This window comes from Thalassophryne amazonica, chromosome 23, assembly GCF_902500255.1.
Source record: "Thalassophryne amazonica chromosome 23, fThaAma1.1, whole genome shotgun sequence".
Taxonomy (NCBI): domain Eukaryota; kingdom Metazoa; phylum Chordata; class Actinopteri; order Batrachoidiformes; family Batrachoididae; genus Thalassophryne; species Thalassophryne amazonica.
The window spans coordinates 8,706,594-8,726,134 of NC_047125.1; the positions used below are offsets into that span (position 1 = coordinate 8,706,594).

General features: G+C 42.1%; 1 protein-coding gene across 1 annotated transcript in view; it reads right to left on the bottom strand.

Annotated features, from left to right (window-relative positions):
* The window catches only part of sorcs2 (sortilin-related VPS10 domain containing receptor 2), a gene marked incomplete at its 5' end in the record, with an annotated part of 485,537 nt that overhangs the window by 34,011 nt on the left and 431,985 nt on the right, over window positions 1-19,541 (bottom strand). Inside the window, one exon of the mRNA XM_034165018.1 lies at window positions 10,943-11,045. Coding sequence (XP_034020909.1) covers window positions 10,943-11,045 — 103 coding nt within the window. The remainder of the gene's footprint in view (window positions 1-10,942; window positions 11,046-19,541) is intronic.

The following is a 19,541-nucleotide window of genomic DNA, read 5'->3' on the forward strand; positions in this document are numbered from 1 at the left end:
GATAGAAGTTGTCGGTTGGCTTTGAGTAGGATGTTGTAGGCTGATCGGGAAGGGCGGATGGGGGTCACATACGCACACCACGTTCACACACGCACTACATACCTTCTGTTTTGCAAGAATAAATTGCATATATGTGTATTAATGTTCATAAATGCCATTGTGGCATTTACCATTACTATATATGCAGACGGGGGGAAAGAAAAAGATTCAGGCGGTGCGGATTCCATCCTGGTCATGGAATGGTGGACCAGGTCTTTATCCTTGCAAGGATATTGGAGGGGTCTTGAGAGTATGACCAACATGTGTTTTGTGGACCTGGAAAAAATTTTATCCTCAGGTCCCTCAGGGTATCCTGTGGGGGGTGCTGAGGGAGTATGGGTACCGGATTCACTGTAACGTGCTGCCCCTTGTCACCATTCCTGTTTGTGATGTTCATGGCCGCATTTCAAGGTGCAGTCAGGGACTTGAGGAGTGTCCACTTTGGTGACCTCAGAGTTACATTTCTGCTTTTTGTAGATGTGTTCTGTTGGCTTCATCAGGCAATAACCTCTGATGTGCACATAGCAGGTTTAAGGCCGAGTGTAAAGTGACTGGGATGAGAATCAGCACCTTCAAATCTGAGACCATGGTCCGCTGTTGGAAAATGGTGGATCGTCCCCTCTGGGTCAGGGGAGAGTATTGCGGGGTCGTGTTCATGAGTGAGGATAAACTCACTCATGAACTGAGGGAGACTGACAGACAGATTGGAGTGGCAGCTGAAATTTTACGGATGTTGTTCCAGACCTTCATGGTAAAGAAGGAGCTAAGTCGGAAGGTGGGGCTCTCAATTTACCAGTTGATTTATGCTCATATCCTCACCTATGGTCATGAGCTTATTCCTTCAAACCTGAAGGAATAAGATCGCAGATACAAGCGTGTGAAATTAGATTCCTCTATTGGGTATCTGGGCTTATACTTCTGGACAGGGTGAGAAACTAATTATCCAGGAAGGACTCTGAGTAGACCCGCTACTTCTTCACACTGAAAGGAGCCAGTTGATGTAGTTTGGGCGAAGATGCTCCCTGATCGTCTCCCTAAAAACATCTTCCAGGCACATCCGACTGGGAAGAGGCCCCGGGGAAGACCCAGCTGGGAAATATCTGTTCCTGCAGCATAGTCCATTCCGCATCCTTTACAGAAATCATCTAATTCAGCATGTGGATCCAGCCACATCTCAGACAGAAATAAAAAGAAAACAATGAGTAAAAGAATGAGTAAAATACTCATTCTTGTATGATCTGTAGGATGATAAGGATGTCATTTTTACCGGGCTGGATATCTTGGCCGTAGTCACACTCCCTGGTTGTTTTCTGGATACCATGTATTTTATGTGCATGGCTTGGTATGGGGGTGTGCCTCCTCTGAGACTGTTGGTGGCTTCTCTCAGTTGTCATCTACCAAGAAGTTCATCCAGGTTTGAAGACATCCTGCTTTTGTCTGATCTGATGATTCAGACTTAAGTCCTTAATGCTACAATGTCTTTGAGGTAATATAATATTTTATTGTGTGTATTACAATCATGAGACCACAAAAGCAGGAAGAAATTAGCATCGAGCAGTTGCTAAATCAGAAACATAATGTTGCTCTGTAAACGTTTAGCTGTTCTTATGATATTGTTATTTAGTTACATTTGTTTTGGCTTCCTGCTGGAAACTCCTTGCCTTGCAGCTGTGACTCTGCAAGGCTTTGCAGAGTCACAGTTGCAAAGTCTGTCTGTTAAACAGATTTCCATCAAAATATGTATCCATTATCCATCCATCCATCTTCTGTTTATTCAATCATATAAAACTGCAGGGTTCTCCCCAGACAACGGAATAATGATACCGCTGCATCATCTCGCGATGTTTTAGCACAAGACCTGGAGGGAATCTGGCCGCGTGCAAACCCATTTTTGTGGGGAAATGTCACATAAACAACTTCGGCTTTTTACATCCCAATAACATAAACCATGACAAAACGCAAGCCTGATGATCAGAGGATGATCTCTACATTTTTGTTTCGTCTTGGTGGTGATCACAGCCCATTTAGCTGAAGAGAAGCAGCCAGAAAAACATGCAGGGCGCTGTGATCAACGGTCTGTCCAGGGAGGGGGGGGCACACTACCGGTTTTTTCCAACCCAGTTGATAGAGAGAGTGGCGTCAACTCAGAACATGACGCTATATTGGGCCCAACTGCGCTGCGCTGAAAACTGAATGAACCTTTAATGTTTTCAACATTTTTTAAATCATTTAACTACATACAGCAACACATCAGGTATTATCAAAATAAATATAAAAACAGTTAAGCTATCAAATTTACATAAACTTACAATTTAGGATTTATTTAATTAATTTTTAGCCCGATTTATGCAGCTGCAGCTCTGTAATTCCGTGTCATTCGATGTCATGCATGACAGTTTGTAAATTCTCCATCTCTGGATTATGCTTTATTCTGGACTAATTTGACCCTCAACAAGCTTTACTTTCTACAATCATCACCTCCAATTTGAGGCAGAGGCATTGATCAACGTTGTCTGCCGCGGGATCGACCAGATTGGAGGCTAACAACAATGCTGCAGCCCCTGTGACGGGGAAAAGAGAGGCTTTTATGAAGAAAATGGCACAATGGAAATTGAAATTCTTCAAGGTACCGAAACATACTTTTATCCTGAGATTTTGGTGCTGGATAGCAGAGTGCATTATTTCAGATCTTCTGTGTTTTAAAGGACACATCACACCAAAATACCATTTACGAGCGTTTCCAACAGCGTTTATGTAACTTTGAGGAAAATGTCCCAGTACGCGCTTGAATAGAATGTATCTGCTAACGTTAAGAACAGAGCCACAAATTAATTGCAAAGTCAGACTTATGTAAATAAATGTGATGACATGTTATGATAACTCATTTTTAAGTGATAACTTAATTTTGATGCGGTCACGGTAAAAACAGCAGCTGCTTTCTACTGTGAGAAACCTTAGTGTGCATGCATGTTTATCATGAACACAGCTTTGTGCATACTTATAAGTACTGTCACTGATATAACTGAAAAATCTAAGAAAAACATCTGTGTGATCAGACAGCCTGAAAAACAGCGGAGAGGTCTGTGTGTACGGTGCATGACCGGTCCATTACAGAACAGACCCACACACATCGCACAAAAAGTAAAATAAGAATAAAGCCTACCAGCTCCACTGAGCAGAGCAATACAAAAGGGGAAAAAAAACTGAACAGGGCACTCACAAACTTGTAGAATGATGTCCAAGATTAAATATGTAAAATTCACTCCATCAAAGAAGGTGTCACACACAGATCGCATGCAATTGCCAGCTGGTATCACAAAACACTTTACAAAGTTCTCTCGTGATTCTGGCATGTTACAAAAAAGTCCATTATCTTCTGAAAATAACATTCTGGCTTTTTTCCAATGTAAGATATGCATCTGCGTGTTCAGATAGCCTGTAAAAACAATGTCATGGAGACATTCCACCTGCGCTTTCATGGTGGGAGTAAAATAGTGACCCATGACACCAACAAGCAGCGTCAGCACAAATTAGGATCCAAAATACAACAGACTCTGAAAACGTTAAGAGTTTTAGGGTGACGTGCAGGGTCCCCGCCAGGGATTTTGGGCCTCATGAACAGAAATCCTATTGGCCGTAGCCGGCCGCCAGGTTGGTGGAAAATTTTGATATTCTTTTACATAAAACTATGCCTTTCAATATTAAATATTTTTGAACGATTTTTACAGGTACTTACAAATAAGAAACTATTACAACCTAGAAATTAAACAAAGCAACAAGGACCATAATCCCCTAATTGATCTTTTTTTTAAAGCATATAAGTCAGAACTTTCTGGTGGGATAATATCTGAATTATATAACTCCATAAATAACCTGGACCATAATTCTACTATCTACATTAAAAATAAATGGGAAAATGAAGGTAATTTTGCTTTAATAAATGAGGAATGGTAAATGATATGTACATCTCAATGGAGGACCACAAACTCTCATACTTGGAAGGAATTTGGCTGGAAAAGTGTATCGTGCTTTTTTAACACCATGTCAAAGTACCCACTACTCACAAGGAAACACTCAGTGCTTGAGAGGATGTGGATGCCAAATGGCTCACCATTATCATGTGTTTTGGGAATGTCCTATAATTCAAAAATACTGGATGGAGATTAATAATGCACTACGACGTATCTATAACACCACCATTCCGCAAGACTTCAAAACTATGTACCTGGGCCTGAAAACTCAGACAACAAACAAAATAAACAAATATTTATGGAATATACTTTTGACAGCGGGAAAGAAAGCTATCACGAAGAAATGGATGACCCAAACGGCTCAGACTATCAAAGACTGGACTGACATAGTAACTGAAATCAGGCAGATGGAAAAAGTAACTTTTGGGCTCAACCTAAACTTGGACATTTTCCATAAACTCTGGAACAAATGGGACCAGTATACATGATCACCTGGATGCTTTATTATTATTTTATTTTTTTGTATGTTATTTATTTATTTTTCTTCTACATCCCACTCTCTAAGTCAAAATGTTCGTTATGTGATCTGTTTTGTTGTGTTTTGCTGTAAAAAAAAAAGAAGGGAAAAAATAAAATAAAAAATAAATAAATATTTTTGACTGTCATTCCCATATTTGTGAAAAGAAACATGATTTGACAGTTGGTAGGGGAAGCACTGAAAATACAATGAAAATCATTTCGATTAATTTTTTTTTTGCTGTAAGACTGATACTCTAGACCAGTGATTCTCAACCGGGGTGCCGCGGCACCCTAGGGTGCCGTGATCGATCGTCAGGGGTGCCGTGGGTATTTTTCATATTCGCGATTACCATGAATTATTTATTTTATCCACAAAGCATAAAACGACTCAGAATCTGATGTCAAACGTGCTGCAGCCTCGCTCTCGTCTTAAGGCGGGACAATAACAAGGAGGCTGACGGCCGATTAAAACAGTGCCGTCTCCTTCAAAAGCCGTCTAAAATGCGGAGCTGTTGGTGTGTGTGTCAGTGCCTGTGTGTGTGCGCGCACGCGGAGTTAACAGGCTGCAGACTGCGAGGGAGGGGGTGGGTGAGGGAGGGGTGGGGTGAGGGAGATTCCTGAATGCAGGCGCCACAAGTTCAGTGCGCAGCGAGCGCGGAGCAGAGAGAGGATTTTAACCCAAGTGAACGTTAACAAAACGGAAACATGAAGCTGCCTTTACTTCTCTCTGAACTTTCTCTAAAGGTGTGATTCTGCCGTTACCGTCCTGTTCACACCATGTGCTGAATTTATGAGATCATGAGATGAAATAAATGGTCAAATATCTTTAAAAACATATTTAAAAAATGAGAATATATGAATGAACTGAGCCACAAAAAAAAAAAAATGTTCAGACACAGAGATCACAAAAAGCAGGTGAGAACTCTGAACTTTAACAGCTGTTATTTTCCCAAGGTATTTATTTGTTCAATCTTGAGCTTAATGCAGTGTTTAAGCACAAAACGTGACTGATGAGGAGAAACAATTTCAGAATGCAACAGAAACAACCACAAATCAGAAAAAGTTGGGACTGTATGTAAAATGAAGATAAAAATAAAAATGTTGCACCATTCCCAGTTTCTCCACTCACAGAAGCCAAACGTTCTTCCAGAGTTGTGTAATTATACTACAATAGTAGAATATAAAGAAGGGAAAAAAAGAAAAAAAAAATAGACAATATATTCGTCAATCGCAATTATTTGTCTGACAATTAATCGTCTCCAGAAATTCCTAATCGTGACAGCCCTACTTGAGATCAGAGCGCAAATGCTTGAGGATTTTCGAAATGCGGTGTTTTCTGTATCGATTTTCTATTGCGATAATTGGGTTTTGCGCAAAACCAGAGGTAATAGCATTATAATATTATTTTGGTTGGTGGTGTGCCGCAGGATTTTGTAAAGATAAAAAGGGTGCCGCGGCTCAAAAAAGGTTGAAAATCACTGCTCTAGACTGACAAAAACACGTATATGAGGCTGGTTGTTGCTCACTGTTTACATTTTCTGATTTCCAGAAAATGTAAACATTTCTCTAACTGGATTGAGAGCAGTCACCCAGTCTGCACACACTAGAAATGTTCTCTGTTCCTACTGAAAAACAGAGGAATGACAGTCCCAAACTATTGAACAAACATTATATTTCAGTGATAGCTGATACTTCTAAACCATTAAACTCATTCTGAAATAAATAGACTGTAGGCTATTTCAGAATGATTTTTTATTCCTTAATGTTTTATCTCCATAATAATAATAATAATAATACATTTTATTGTATTGCACCTACATTTCAAAGAAATCTCAAAGTGGTCCAGCAAGGATTTTAAAAACAGAATTAAAACAGATTTAAAAACAGATTTTGTAGAAACCATTTCAAACGATAAGATATCTAAAAGGCCTTTTGAAATAATGTCTTTTAGGCCTTTTTTTAAAGGCATCCAACTTTGTGGGGCCCTCAGGGTCTCTGGGAGGGGAGTTCCAGAGCCGAGGGGCCACTGCCTGGAAGGCCCTGTCTCCCATGGTGGAGAGTCTGGTCCTGGGTGGTGAAGGCAGTGTGAGGATGATGGTGGAGCGGAGAGATCTTGAGGTGTGTGTGGGGGGAGAGAGTTCATGAGGTAGGCAAGGGGCGGTTCCGTGCATGCACTGATAAGTCAGGAGGCAGAGTTTGTACTCTATTTGTATTTGATGGGCAGCCAGTGGAGGGATCTGAGGACAGGGGTGATGTGGTCAAACTTGCGCCTCCTCGTCAGGACCCGGGCAGCACAGTTCTGGATGTGCTGCAGCTTTTGCAGGTTTTTTACCAGGGGGTCCCACCGAGGAGGGCATTGCAATAGTCCACCTGGAGGAGACAAAAGCATGGACAACCTCTCAGCATCGGTTGGGAAAGGGAGGGGCGGAGTTTGGCTATGTTTGAGGTGGTGGAAGGAGACTTTGCATAGGTGGCGGATGTGGGTGTGAAAGTGAGATGTGGGTCAAATCTGACTCCAAGGTTGGTGACGGGGGTGGACAAGGGAATGTTGGTGGCAGATGAATGGGAATACTGGTGAGGGGGAGAGGACGGGTTTGATGTGGGGTACGATGAGGATGGCTGAGTTTTGTCAGTGTTTAGTTTGAGAAATTTATCAGTACTCATGCCCTCTATCTCCTCCAGGCAAGCCTGAAAAGCAGAACGGCAGCGTGAGGGGAGTGTGGAGTCATTTTGATGTATAACTGTGTGTCGTCTGCGTAGCAATAAATGAAATCTTGTGTTTACGGATGATTTGACCAAGTGGGAGCATGTAGATGGTAAAAAGGGTTGGATCAAGGATGGACCCTTGTGGCACTCCATAGCTGACAGTATGCGGTTTTGGATTTGGATTGTCCGAGTGTAACCATTCTGTCCTGTTTGTGAGATATGAGCGAAACCAGTTGAGAGTTGTGCCAGTGAGTCCTATTTCAGTGTTGAGGCGGTGGAGCAGGATGGTGTGGTCAAGGATGTTAAAAGCGGTTGATAGATCCAGTAGGAGGAGGAGAGATGGTGAGCCCTGGTCCGCAGTCGTAAGAAGGTCGTTCATGATGCGGACCAGGGCTGTTTCTGTGCTATGTGCTGAGCGGAAACCAGACTGAAATATTTAATATAGGTTATGGTGTGTGGAAGTGATCATGGAGTTGAACTGATACGACTTTTTTCCAGGACTTGGAAAGGCACGGCAAGTTGAGATAGGGCGGTAATGAGCCAGGATTTTCAGGTTGAGTGAGGGTTTTTTGAGATGAGGGCGAATAATGGCTGATTTGAGAGCTGGAGGAACCTGACCGGATTTGAGTGACTGGTTTAATCATTTCTTTGATTAGAGGACTAATAGCTGTAATGTTTGACTTTAGTAGTGGTGTAGGGAGAGGATCCAATGAACAAGTAGATGTTTTCATGCATTTATGATCATCTCTACCTCTGAAATCTGAAAAGTGTGGAGTGGGTTGGAGATACGAGTTTGAAGTGAGACGGTGTTGTAGCAGGGAGATGAGACGAAATGTGGCTACCTTTGTTGTGAAAAGTCCAAAACCTGTTACACTGATCTGTGCTGGTATCGGTGTCGGAGTGTGTGGGAGGTTTGAGGAGAGAGTTGATTGATGAAATAACTGTTTTGTACCCGTTACAGTTTGAAATTTTATGCGAGAAGTATTGGGACATGGTTGTGGTGAGTGCTCTAGAGTATTGTTTCTGGTGTTCACGGTAAGCCTGTTTGTGTACGTGTAAGCCACTGGAGACGTATCTGCGCTCCAGGGCGCGACCAGCAGTTTTTAATTTTTTGGAGCTCTGTTGTGTACACGGAGCTGACCTGGAAAAAAGTTACTGTTCTTGTTTGATTGGTGCATGTAACTTGAGGATGTTGTGAAGACTAGAGTTGTAGTGCTGAACGATTCATTAACTGATGTGAACTGTGTGACTTGTGAAATTTTCTGTATGTCCTGGTTGAAGAGAATGGTGTCAATTGCTTTTAAGTTTTCTGAACCGGATTTGACGTTTGTTTGGAGGTATGTTTCTGCTAATGGCCAGTGTGGCCTTTTGTGTGTGTGGGAACCGTTATATGTCGAGTGAGGTGAAGGCAGTCCAGGAGATCTAGGAGCTCTGCAGCTGGGCGGTTTGTGAGGGAGTCGACGTGAATGATTAATAATTGATTAAGGGGTCCCTGGGCTTGTTCAAGTGGCGTGGGGTGGGGGCTTACAGACGTGCTGCAGCATGTTCTGCACATCTGTGCTGAAAATGAGTATTTTTTGAGCTGGGCAGCTTGCTAAACATTTGCATGCATTGATTATTTAATTAAAACAGTGAATGAACTGTATAAATCCAGAGTTTTCGTCAGCAAAACAAGGTAACCTGGTGAGAAAAGTGAGCTAGCTTATGTTCAAGTTAGGAACACACAAGAGGCATTCCAAACTTTCCATCACAGACCCACCTTGCCTATAAAGAACATGTCAACCCTTCACTTCTTCTCCTGTCTAAGCCTTTTTCTTTTTCTTTTTTTGCTCTCTGGGCGGTCTTGCTCTCCTCCTGCACTTGGTTGTCTGTGAAAGTTTCTGCAGTAGTCTGAGGGAGCAGGAGGACTCTTGACCCCAAAACGTGAATCTGCTGCAAATCTGCTGCAGGTCTCACAAAACGTGAATATCATTCATGATATATATTTTCTTTCAGTTTAATTAGGATTTCAGTTGACAGATCAATTACTTCAGGAAATCTTGATTACAGCACCTATCTCCAAAAAAAACCTCCTGTGGAGCAGAAGAGTAAAAGCTCGCTTGATCTTGATTTTCATTTTGAATACAGACCGTGAAAGCGGGACCCTCATGATCCTTCTGATTTTTTTTGTTTATGCAAGAGGTGGCGGAAAAATTACCACATGGCTTGTGGGGGCCAATCGTTCATTGCGATTGTCACTTTTTTGAGCCTTCGTTGTCCACTCTTCCTATCACCATGAAGCAGAATTCACCAAGCATTGGATTGTTCACCCACTAATAGGGAATGTGAAAGATCCTCCACACTCCTGTGCAATTCATCGTGCCAATTGGTCCCACTTGACGGCACACTATATAAAATAATCATTTCATTGCCAACAACGCATTTGTTCTCAGAACTTTGCTGATGAAACCATTCTCTCATCGCTCCAGAATCACAGAGAATTATCTACAGCCTCAGGTTGTCTTGTGTGCATCTGTGGTGGAGAATGCATTTGGAATCTTGTCCCAAAGGTCAAGATTGCATGCCAGTGCAGGGATCAAATACATGCAGGTCGTGCGCACGAGTAGAGGGGTAGCACAAAGCCCCGAAGTGCAATAAAAGTGAGAGGCACACAATCATAATCCCACAGATGGTAGCTTTACACACATTGGCTCTTCAACCAAGCACATACACCAAATTGTGAAGAAGTTCACATTTTTGGGTGATATTTTGTCAGTATTCATATTTTGCAATTCACTGTTTGCTGATAATTCATGATTTGCAGCTGACTCACGCTTTGGGGGTTAACAAGACTGAACTATTTTATGTGAATACAGAGGGGGATGAGTGTTGGGAAATGTTATCAAAACAAATAAACTTAGTGTTAATGTAAATAAAATATATGTGTGATTGTAAGGTTATAACTGAGTGCCATATTATTTTGTCAGCATTATAGTTATATTAGGCCTCTTTAGGTCCCTGTCAATCATGGGTACCTAGAATCTATCTACTTATTCTCCCTTTTTCGGTACCCTTGGTCTTCTCTGTACATTCTCTGTAAATCCAGGCCACCGCTTTTGAATGAAAGCTCAGGAGCTTTGTTATCGGACGTAGCAGCATTTGTTTCACTCTTGTCTGTCAGCCATCGGCATGTTTCTGCCAAAATGTACATCACACACCAAGAAGCTACATTTTCTGGAAATACACCTGCTGAGCGAGAGGGATAATTAACAATAAAATACATCAGCAACCACTAATTATTATCGCATTTGCACGGATAGACTTACAATCATGAAAATATTGATGTTGTGTTGCTAAGTGGGACATTAAATAAGGTGCGACATGTCCTCTTTTGTACTCGTTGTGGCTCTTTTTTTCTTTTTTGGAGTTATTTTTCTATTTAATTTTTGTGTAAATTGGTGTCAGTATCAAATGCCATCACTGAATCAATCAACTCTTCCATCATTGTTTGGTACGCTGCTGCCACTGCTAAGGACAGGGGCAGAAGGCAACTTCGCATACTTGAGGGATCCGTGCAGCGGAGAAGGTGATTGGCTGCAGTCTGCCATCCCTATAGGACCTGTATGCCTCCAGAGCCCTGAGGCGAGCAAGGAAGATTGTGGCACGGTATTGCCGGTTTACATTGGAACAATGTCTTGACAACAAGATACAGCAACCTTGATGCTTACCTTTTGAACTTGTGCAGGATGAAGGAGCCTGTGATGATTGTGCCAATGAGGAAAATGGAAGCAAGAACCCAAATACCAGGACCTCCAGCTCCACCATGGTACACTGGGAAAATGATGTACACAGAAAAAGTTTATTTCTAATTTTAAGGGGCTGAAGTTTAGCTGCCAAAAAGGAAAACTTCTTTTTCTTTTTAAACTAACAGAAAATACAATTCTTTAAAATGAGTGTGGCTGCTGCAAGTCTGCATTGATATTCCATGTTATACAAGGGCTGTCCATAAAGTATAGGTCCTTTTTATTTTTTTCAAAAACTATATGGATTTCATTCATATGTTTTTATGTCAGACATGCTTGAACCCTCGTGCGCATGCGTGAGTTTCTCCACGCCTGTCGGTGACGTCATTCGCCTGTGAGCACTCCTTGTGGGAGGAGTCGTCCAGCCCCTCGTTGGAATTCCTTTGTCTGAGAAGTTGCTGAGAGACTGGCGCTTTGTTTGATCAAAAATTTTTTCTAAACCTGTGAGACACATCGAAGTGGACATGGTTCGAAAAATTAAGCTGGTTTTCGGTGAAAATTTTAACGGCTGATGAGAGATTTTGAGGTGATGCTGTCGCTTTAAGGACTTCCCACGGAGCGAGACGTCGTGCAGCACTCCCAGGCGCCGTCGTCAGCCTGTTTCAAGCTGAAAACCTCCACATTTCAGGCTCTATTGATCCAGGACGTTGTGAGAGAACAGAGAAGTTTCAGAAGAAGTCGGTTTCAGCATTTTATCCGGATATTCCACTGTTAAAGGAGATTTTTTAAATGAAAGACATGCGGACGGGTCCGTGCGTCGGGACGCAGCCGGCGCGGTGCGGCGGCACAGGAAAAACACCTCCGTGTTGATAGCCATTTGTAAAATCCAGGCGGCTTTTGATGGCTTTCAGTGGAGTGAGTATATGAGAAATTGTTTAACAGCTGGACATGTTCCAACTTGTCCTTAAGGCTTCCAACGGAGGTGTTTTTCCTGTGGCGGAGCGTCGCGGCGACTGCGAGCCGACGCTGCAATCCGCCCGCACGTCTTTCATTAAAAAAAATCTCCTTTAACAGTGGAATATCCGGATAAAATGCTGAAACCGACTTCTTCTGAAACTTCTCTGTTCTCTCACGACGTCCTGGATCAATAGAGCCTGAAATGTGGAGGTTTTCAGCTTGAAACAGGCTGACGACGGCGCCTGGGAGTGCTGCACGACGTCTTGCTCCGTGGGAAGTCCTTAAAGCGACAGTATCACCTCAAAATCTCTCATCAGCCGTTAAAATTTTCACAGAAAACCAGCTTAATTTTTCAAACCGTGTCCACTTCGATGTGTCTCACAGGTTTAGAAAAAAGTTTGATCAAACAAAGCACCAGTCTCTCAGCAACTTCTCAGACAAAGGAATTCCGACGAGGGGCTGGACGACTCCTCCCGCAAGGAGTGCTCACAGGTGAATGATGTCATCGACAGGAGTGGAAAAACTCACGCATGTGCACGAGGGTTCAAGCATGTCTGACGTAAAAACATATGAATGAAATCCATATAGTTTTTGAAAAAAATAAAAAGGACCTATACTTTATGGACAGCCCTCGTATGTCTCTGTCCCAGTGAGATCAATACAGAAGTCCACAATGTCTCCATATCTCAGCTTGGTCTTTGGTGACTCATCCTTCTTGTGAAGCAAAGGCAGGCCCTGTGTTGCAACTGGGACCAGAGCTGGTTGAAAGCTCTCTGGAGCCCAAATCATAATTCTGTTAAACGGCCCTCTGACCTGACTGATGTAAAACTGTATGGCTATACTAAATACAAACAGTATGGTACTGTGGGGTAAATATGTGTCAAGAAGGCAGTTCTCAAAGACGGGGTGACCATGCTGAAAGGAGGTGAGTGAGCGAGACACCTAGACAACTTAGTTACAGGCTTCTGTGGTTGTCAGTGGGGAAACTATGCAAAGGGCAACTTTTGTCTGTTGCATCAGCAGTTACATATGACTTTACCTGACTGCTGTTCTAGCAACTCATTCTCAAGACTCAACCAATGGATTGTCAATAAGAGTACTGAGATCAACTAAGGATACAACTCTGTTTTCCTCCTGTCTGCTGCTTCTGCTGTTCTCAGAACCTGTAGTTAAACTGTTTGTGTATTTATGGTCTTGTATATAAGGGCATTCCACTCTTTACTTCGTACACGTGCAGCCACAACGAGTTCTTGTGTCTAGCCAGGGTGCAAACACTGACTTGGTAGATATACTGCAGTGCATGTTGATGGTTGATGTTGTTTATTATCATGAATACCTGTATCATGACAGCACACAACAGTCGGTAATTCCAGGCAACAAGCCAGTGGCCAGTCTTTCTGCTTAAAAGGTAGGTGTTTCAAGGTTGGTGCAATTTTGACTGCCTGATTTCAGATTCTCTTGATCTCGTCACAACTGTTTGTTGTGATTTGGCGCTATATAAATAAAATTGATTTTTTTTTTTTTCTTAGGTATAGGGATGTTTATACAATGGCTGAGTGGATCCTTGTCATTTGATTGGTGCTTTGTGTGTCACATGACATGGATTAATTCATCCCATTTGTGTTGCATTGCATTTTAGTGCAGCTTGGTACCATTTAGAGTGCAAATTTGGTTCCATACATTTGGTACCATTGCACTCTGCACGCACACACACGCACGTGCCCACACATGCTTGCACACGCGCCCGCACAACATGCGCACGCACGCACACACAAAACAAATCCACTGTGCTGTCTGGAGGCTGTTAGCAGGAAGAAAGAAAAGCTGGACTCATTTCTGACATGATTTTTTTTCACTGCACTGAGGACATACACAGTCTTTTTTTGGTAGCACACGCATGCACAAGCGCCAACCACGTTGCGTGTGTGCGCGCGCGGGGGACGACTCTCCCAAGACATAATTTGATTGAGCTAACTGACGCTGCTAATTCTTGTAAGACACACACACACACACACAAAACAAATCCACTGTGCTGTCTGGAGGCTGTTAGCAGGAAGAAAGAAGAAAAGCTGGACTAATTTCTGACGTGATTTTTTTTCGCTGCACTGAGGAAGTACAGTTGACCAAGCTGGTTGCGTGTGTGTGCTGCTTGTAAAACACACACACACAAAAAAAATCCTCTCCGCTATAAGCTGTCTGGATGTATGAAGAGCTGTTCACATGAAACACTGATGTGGTTTTTGGCTGGACTGAGGAACTACACAAAGTCTTTTATTTTTATGGAAGTCCGAAGACAGTACACAGCATCACTGTACTACAAGTCACATTAGAACACCAAAATGTAAGTCCCTTTTCTGTTGTTTATAAATTAATAAAATATCAAATGACAAGGATCTATTTTAGCTATTATATAAAACAAATAATGAATGTTTCTACATTCAACTTTCATACCATTTCAACTACATTCAACTTTCATACCATTCAACTCGGCTTCGCCTCATTGAATGGTATGCTCCAGCTTTCACCTGATGAAATATTCGTACCATTGAACTCATAAATATTCATTATTTGTATAATATTCAATGTATGTTCACAGGATGCTTATTCAAGATGTTGGTTTATAAGTACATAGTACAAAGCAATAAACATTGCCTGATCTACTTACTTAACCCTCTGGGGCCGACGTCGTCGTAGGTACATGTTAGGTAGGTAGGTACGTCGTAGGTTACTTTTTTTTTTTTGCTGAAAAGTTAACTCTGCGGACTTTCGGCCAGCCATCCACCATCTTTGTACTCCTCATAGAAGCTGTGTGATGATGTGCACAATGTGAGTGTCCAATCGGAATTGGTTCACCGTCACATGGTTTTCCAATATCCAATCGTAGGGCAGAACAGTCTCACATGGTATCCCAAAGATCGTTTCTAGGTGTAATGTGTTACTCTGTGGCATATGAATGCTGTTTGAATAGCCCCCTGGCTGCTGGCTCCATGCGTGAAAGCGCAGCGTTGCGCATATGAATGACGGAGATCAGCGCAAGAGGGTCTCTTACAACCTCATGTGGTCAAATGAAGATTGTCACTGAGAGAAATGATTCACTTAGTTGGCCATGGAATATTGTTGAATAAGCCTCTCTCGCTCTCACGTCAAACTCCATTTAGGTAAAAAGTTTGTGTTGTAAGCTTTGTGTAATAGCAGACAGAAATTGCTATGAGATGTGGCATAAAGACAAAACGCACTGACCATTTTGTATATATTGTTCAAAAACTGCATTTGAGTTTATTTTAGAATGTTTATTTTTGTACATTCTTTGTACAAGACCCCAACGTACTTTTAGAAAGTGTCAAAATAGTTGTTTATTATAGTTTGCTGTGTGTTTTGAATAAATGTGTGAAAATTATTTTTTGCTTTATTTTTTCTTTCCTTATTTCTGATTGTAAACCTTTATTACACGTATAAAACACTACTATGGGATATATATTCTGAAAATACAGGTTGTCCTGAAAAAAAGAGATATACCACTTGATTGTGAGATGCAGGATGAGCTTTTAACAGCAATAATAAAACATTTATGCCAGGCGAGTGAACTGTCCAGAAATGCCCTCGGACCCCAGAGGATTAAAGATGCAACATTATTACCCTGGGATTTGGTTGACTTTATTTTCTATGTTGTTCACATCTTGGATGAATTTCAGTTGACTATTGATTGTGATGCCTAGGTCTTTCTCACGGTGCACATACTCAAAGATATGTGTTGTCCCATTTTGTCTGCCTTGATCATGTCCTAATTTGTGACTGGGTTAAGGGCCTGTCACAGTGGCGTATTCGTAGAGCTGCTCATTACAGCGTATCATCTACGCTGTAATGAGCAGCTCTCCACCCACTTCACGAGGAGTTTTTTTCTCAATACGCAGCAGTATGTTGAGGGCTACGCGCGTAGGATGGAAGAAATTAAACCTGTACAGCACAGCATGGATCCTTCACGCGAGTACACGCAGCGCCGTGCTACTGTCCGCTATTGTGAGTCTGCCCACGCTTCAACACGGTACTGTGCGCCATTTCACATCTCCCTGTTGTTCTTCTGGAGCTATAAATACTGCAAGATCATTGCTTCACTTTATCATACTGGACTAATTATATAAGGACTGTTTCACTGTGTTGCATCGTTTCTCGCTCTCTCGCGCTCGCTCTCTCCGAGAGGTTTTATTTTGAGGAGTCTGAGTCTCCTTAAAATAAAACCGCTCTCTCTCCTCTATCAGACTCCTTAAAATAAAAGTTTTCAAAGGTTACAGATATCAGCTGTCTTTAATTTACTAGTGCAGTGCCTGGAGGAAGTATGTATTCCTATAGCAAAGTAAGGAGCTTTGTTGACCATGTTTGTGAACGCGTGAGAGATAGGCATCTGTTTAAAGCAGAGAGTGACTCATCTTTGTCGACGAGCTTTGTTAAAGCTGGCGCGTGAGAATGTTCCACCTTGAGCCAATAATGATTTAAAATAAAAAATTAATCCCAAAAATTTTCATAGGGCCCTTCTCATAACACCACGTGTTGAGGGGGAAGCCGACACTCTGGCACGCCACGTGTTGCTTGGCGACGCCACACTCGTGGGGTAATTAAGACAAATTTCATAGCCAGCTCCAAAGTGGTCACCTACTCTGTTTTTGTGCTGACTGCACAAATGGGACCACATTTCCTAAGTGCTCCGCGAGTGGTATCAGGTGTTTGTGTGTGACACCTGGAATTTGGCCGACACCTTCCGAGAGAGGAATCAAATGGGCTATCACAGGGCACTCTCTGTCTTTCAGCCGCTGGTGTGCGTGAATGGTTGTAGCAACAGGCGTATGAGAAGTTAGAGGTGGCTCAGAGTTTTCCAGAATGGCATGCAATTCATGTGCTAGTTGGCTTCAACTGTGTTATGTGTGAAAGGGCTTTTACAACCCCAATTCCAATGAAGTTGGGACGTTGTGTAAAATGTAAATAAAAACAGAATACAATGATTTGCAAATCCTCTTCAACTCATATTCAATTGAATACACCACAAAGACAAGATATTTAATGGTCAAACTGATAAACCTTATTGTTTTTGTGCAAATATTTGCTCATTTTGAAATGGGTGCCTGCAACACGTTTCAAAAAAGCTGGGACAGTGGTATGTTTACCACTGTGTTACATCACCTTTCCTTCTAACAACACCCAATAAGCGTTTGGGAACTGAGGACACTAATTGTTGAAGGTTTGTAGGTGGAATTCTTTCCCATTCGTTTTTGATAAATGACTTCAGTTGTTCAACAGTCCGGGGCTTCCATTGTCGTGTTTTGCGCTTCAAAATGCACCACACATTTTCAGTGGGAGACAGGTCTGGACTGCAGGCAGGCCAGTCTAGTACCCGCACTCTTTTACTACGAAGCCATGCTGTTGTAATGCGTGCAGAATGTGGCTTGGCATTGTCTTGCTGAAATAAACAGGGACGTCCCTGAAAAGACATTGCTTGTGGATGGCAGCATGTGTTGCTCCAAACCTGGATGTACCCCCATACCATCACAGATGCTGGCTTTTGAACTTTGAGCTTCTGGGGGCCAGAGCAGGCGACATTGAAGGAAATTTGAAACTGCTGGCTAAGGCTAAGCGTAAATTTGGTAAGACTGCAATTCACGTCGGCAGTAATGACACCCGGTTACGCCAATCGGAGGTCACTAAAATTAACAGTGAATCGGTGTGTAACTTTGCAAAAACAATGTCGGACTCTGTAGTTTTCTCTGGGCCCCTCCCCAATCGGACCGGCAGTGACATGTTTAGCCGCATGTTCTCCCTGAATTGCTGGCTGTCTGAGTGGTGTCCAAAAAATGAGGTGGGCTTCATAGATAATTGGCAAAGCTTCTGGGGAAAACCTGGTCTTGTTAGGAGAGACGGCATCCATCCCACTTTGGATGGAGCAGCTCTCATTTCTAGAAATCTGGCCAATTTTCTTAAATCCTCCAAACCGTGACTATCCAGGGTTGGGACCAGGAAGCAGAGTTGCAGTCTTACACACCCCTCTGCAGCTTCTCTCCCCCTGCCATCCCCTCATTACCCCATCCCCATAGAGACGGTGCCTGCTCCCAGACCACCAATAACTAGCAAAAATCTATTTAAGCATAAAAATTCAAAAAGAAAAAATAATATAGCACCTTCAACTGCACCACAGACTAAAACAGTTAAATGTGGTCTATTAAACATTAGATCTCTCTCTTCTAAGTCCCTGTTAGTAAATGATATAATAATTGATCAACATATTGATTTATTCTGCCTTACAGAAACCTGGTTACAGCAGGATGAATATGTTAGTTTAAAGGAGTCAACACCCCCGAGTCACACTAACTGGAAGAACGCTCGTAGCACGGGCCAAGGCGGAGGATTAGCAGCAATCTTCCACTCCAGCTTATTAATTAATCAAAAACCCAGACAGAGCTTTAATTCATTTGAAAGCTTGTCTTGTCCATCCAAACTGGAAGTCCCAAAAACCAGTTTTATTTGTTGTTATCTATCGTCCACCTGGTCGTTACTGTGAGTTTCTCTGTGAATTTTCGAACCTTTTGTCTGACTTAGTGCTTAGCTCAGATAAGATAATTATAGTGGGTGATTTTAACATCCACACAGATGCTGAGAATGACAGCCTCAACACTGCATTTAATCTATTGTTAGACTCGACTGGCTTTGCTCAAAATGTAAATGAGTCCACCCACCACTTTAATCATACCTTAGATCTTGTTCTGACTTATGGTAATGGGAATTGAAGACTTAACAGTATTCCCTGAAAACCCCCTGCTGTCTGATCATTTCTTAATAACATTTACATTTTCTCTGATGGACTACCCAGCAGTGGGGAATAAGTTTCATTACAGTAGAAGTCTTTCAGAAAGCGCTGTAACTAGGTTTAAGGATATGATTCCTTCTTTATTGTTCTCTAATGCCATATACCAACACAGGGCAGAGTAGCTACCTAAACTCTGTGAGATAGATTATCTCATCAATAGTTTTATATCCTCATTGAGGATAACTTTGGATGCTGTAGCTCCTCTGAAAAAGAGAGCCTTAAATCAGAAGTGCCTGACTCTGTGGTATAACTCACAAACTCACAGCTTAAAGCAGATAACCCATAAGTTGGAGAGGAAATGGCGTCTCACTAATTTAGAAGATCTTCACTTAGCCTGGAAAAAGAGTCTGTTGCTCTATAAAAAAAAACCCTCCGTAAAGCTAGGACATCTTACTACTCATCACTAATTGAAGAAAATAAGAACAACCCCAGGTTTCTTTTCAGCACTGTAGCCAGGCTGACAAAGAGTCAGAGCTCTATTGAGCCGAGTATTCCTTTAACTTTAACTAGTAATGACTTCATGACTTTCTTTGCTAATAAAATTTTAACTATTAGAGAAAAAATGACTCATAACCATCCCAAAGACATATCGTTATCTTTGGCTGCTTTCAGTGATGCCGGTATTTGGTTAGACTCTTTCTCTCAGATTGTTCTGTCTGAGTTATTCCTCCAAACCATCAACATGTCTATTAGACCCCATTCCTACCAGGCTGCTCAAGGAAGCCCTACCATTAATTAATGCTTCGATCTTAAATATGACCAATCTGTCTTTATTAG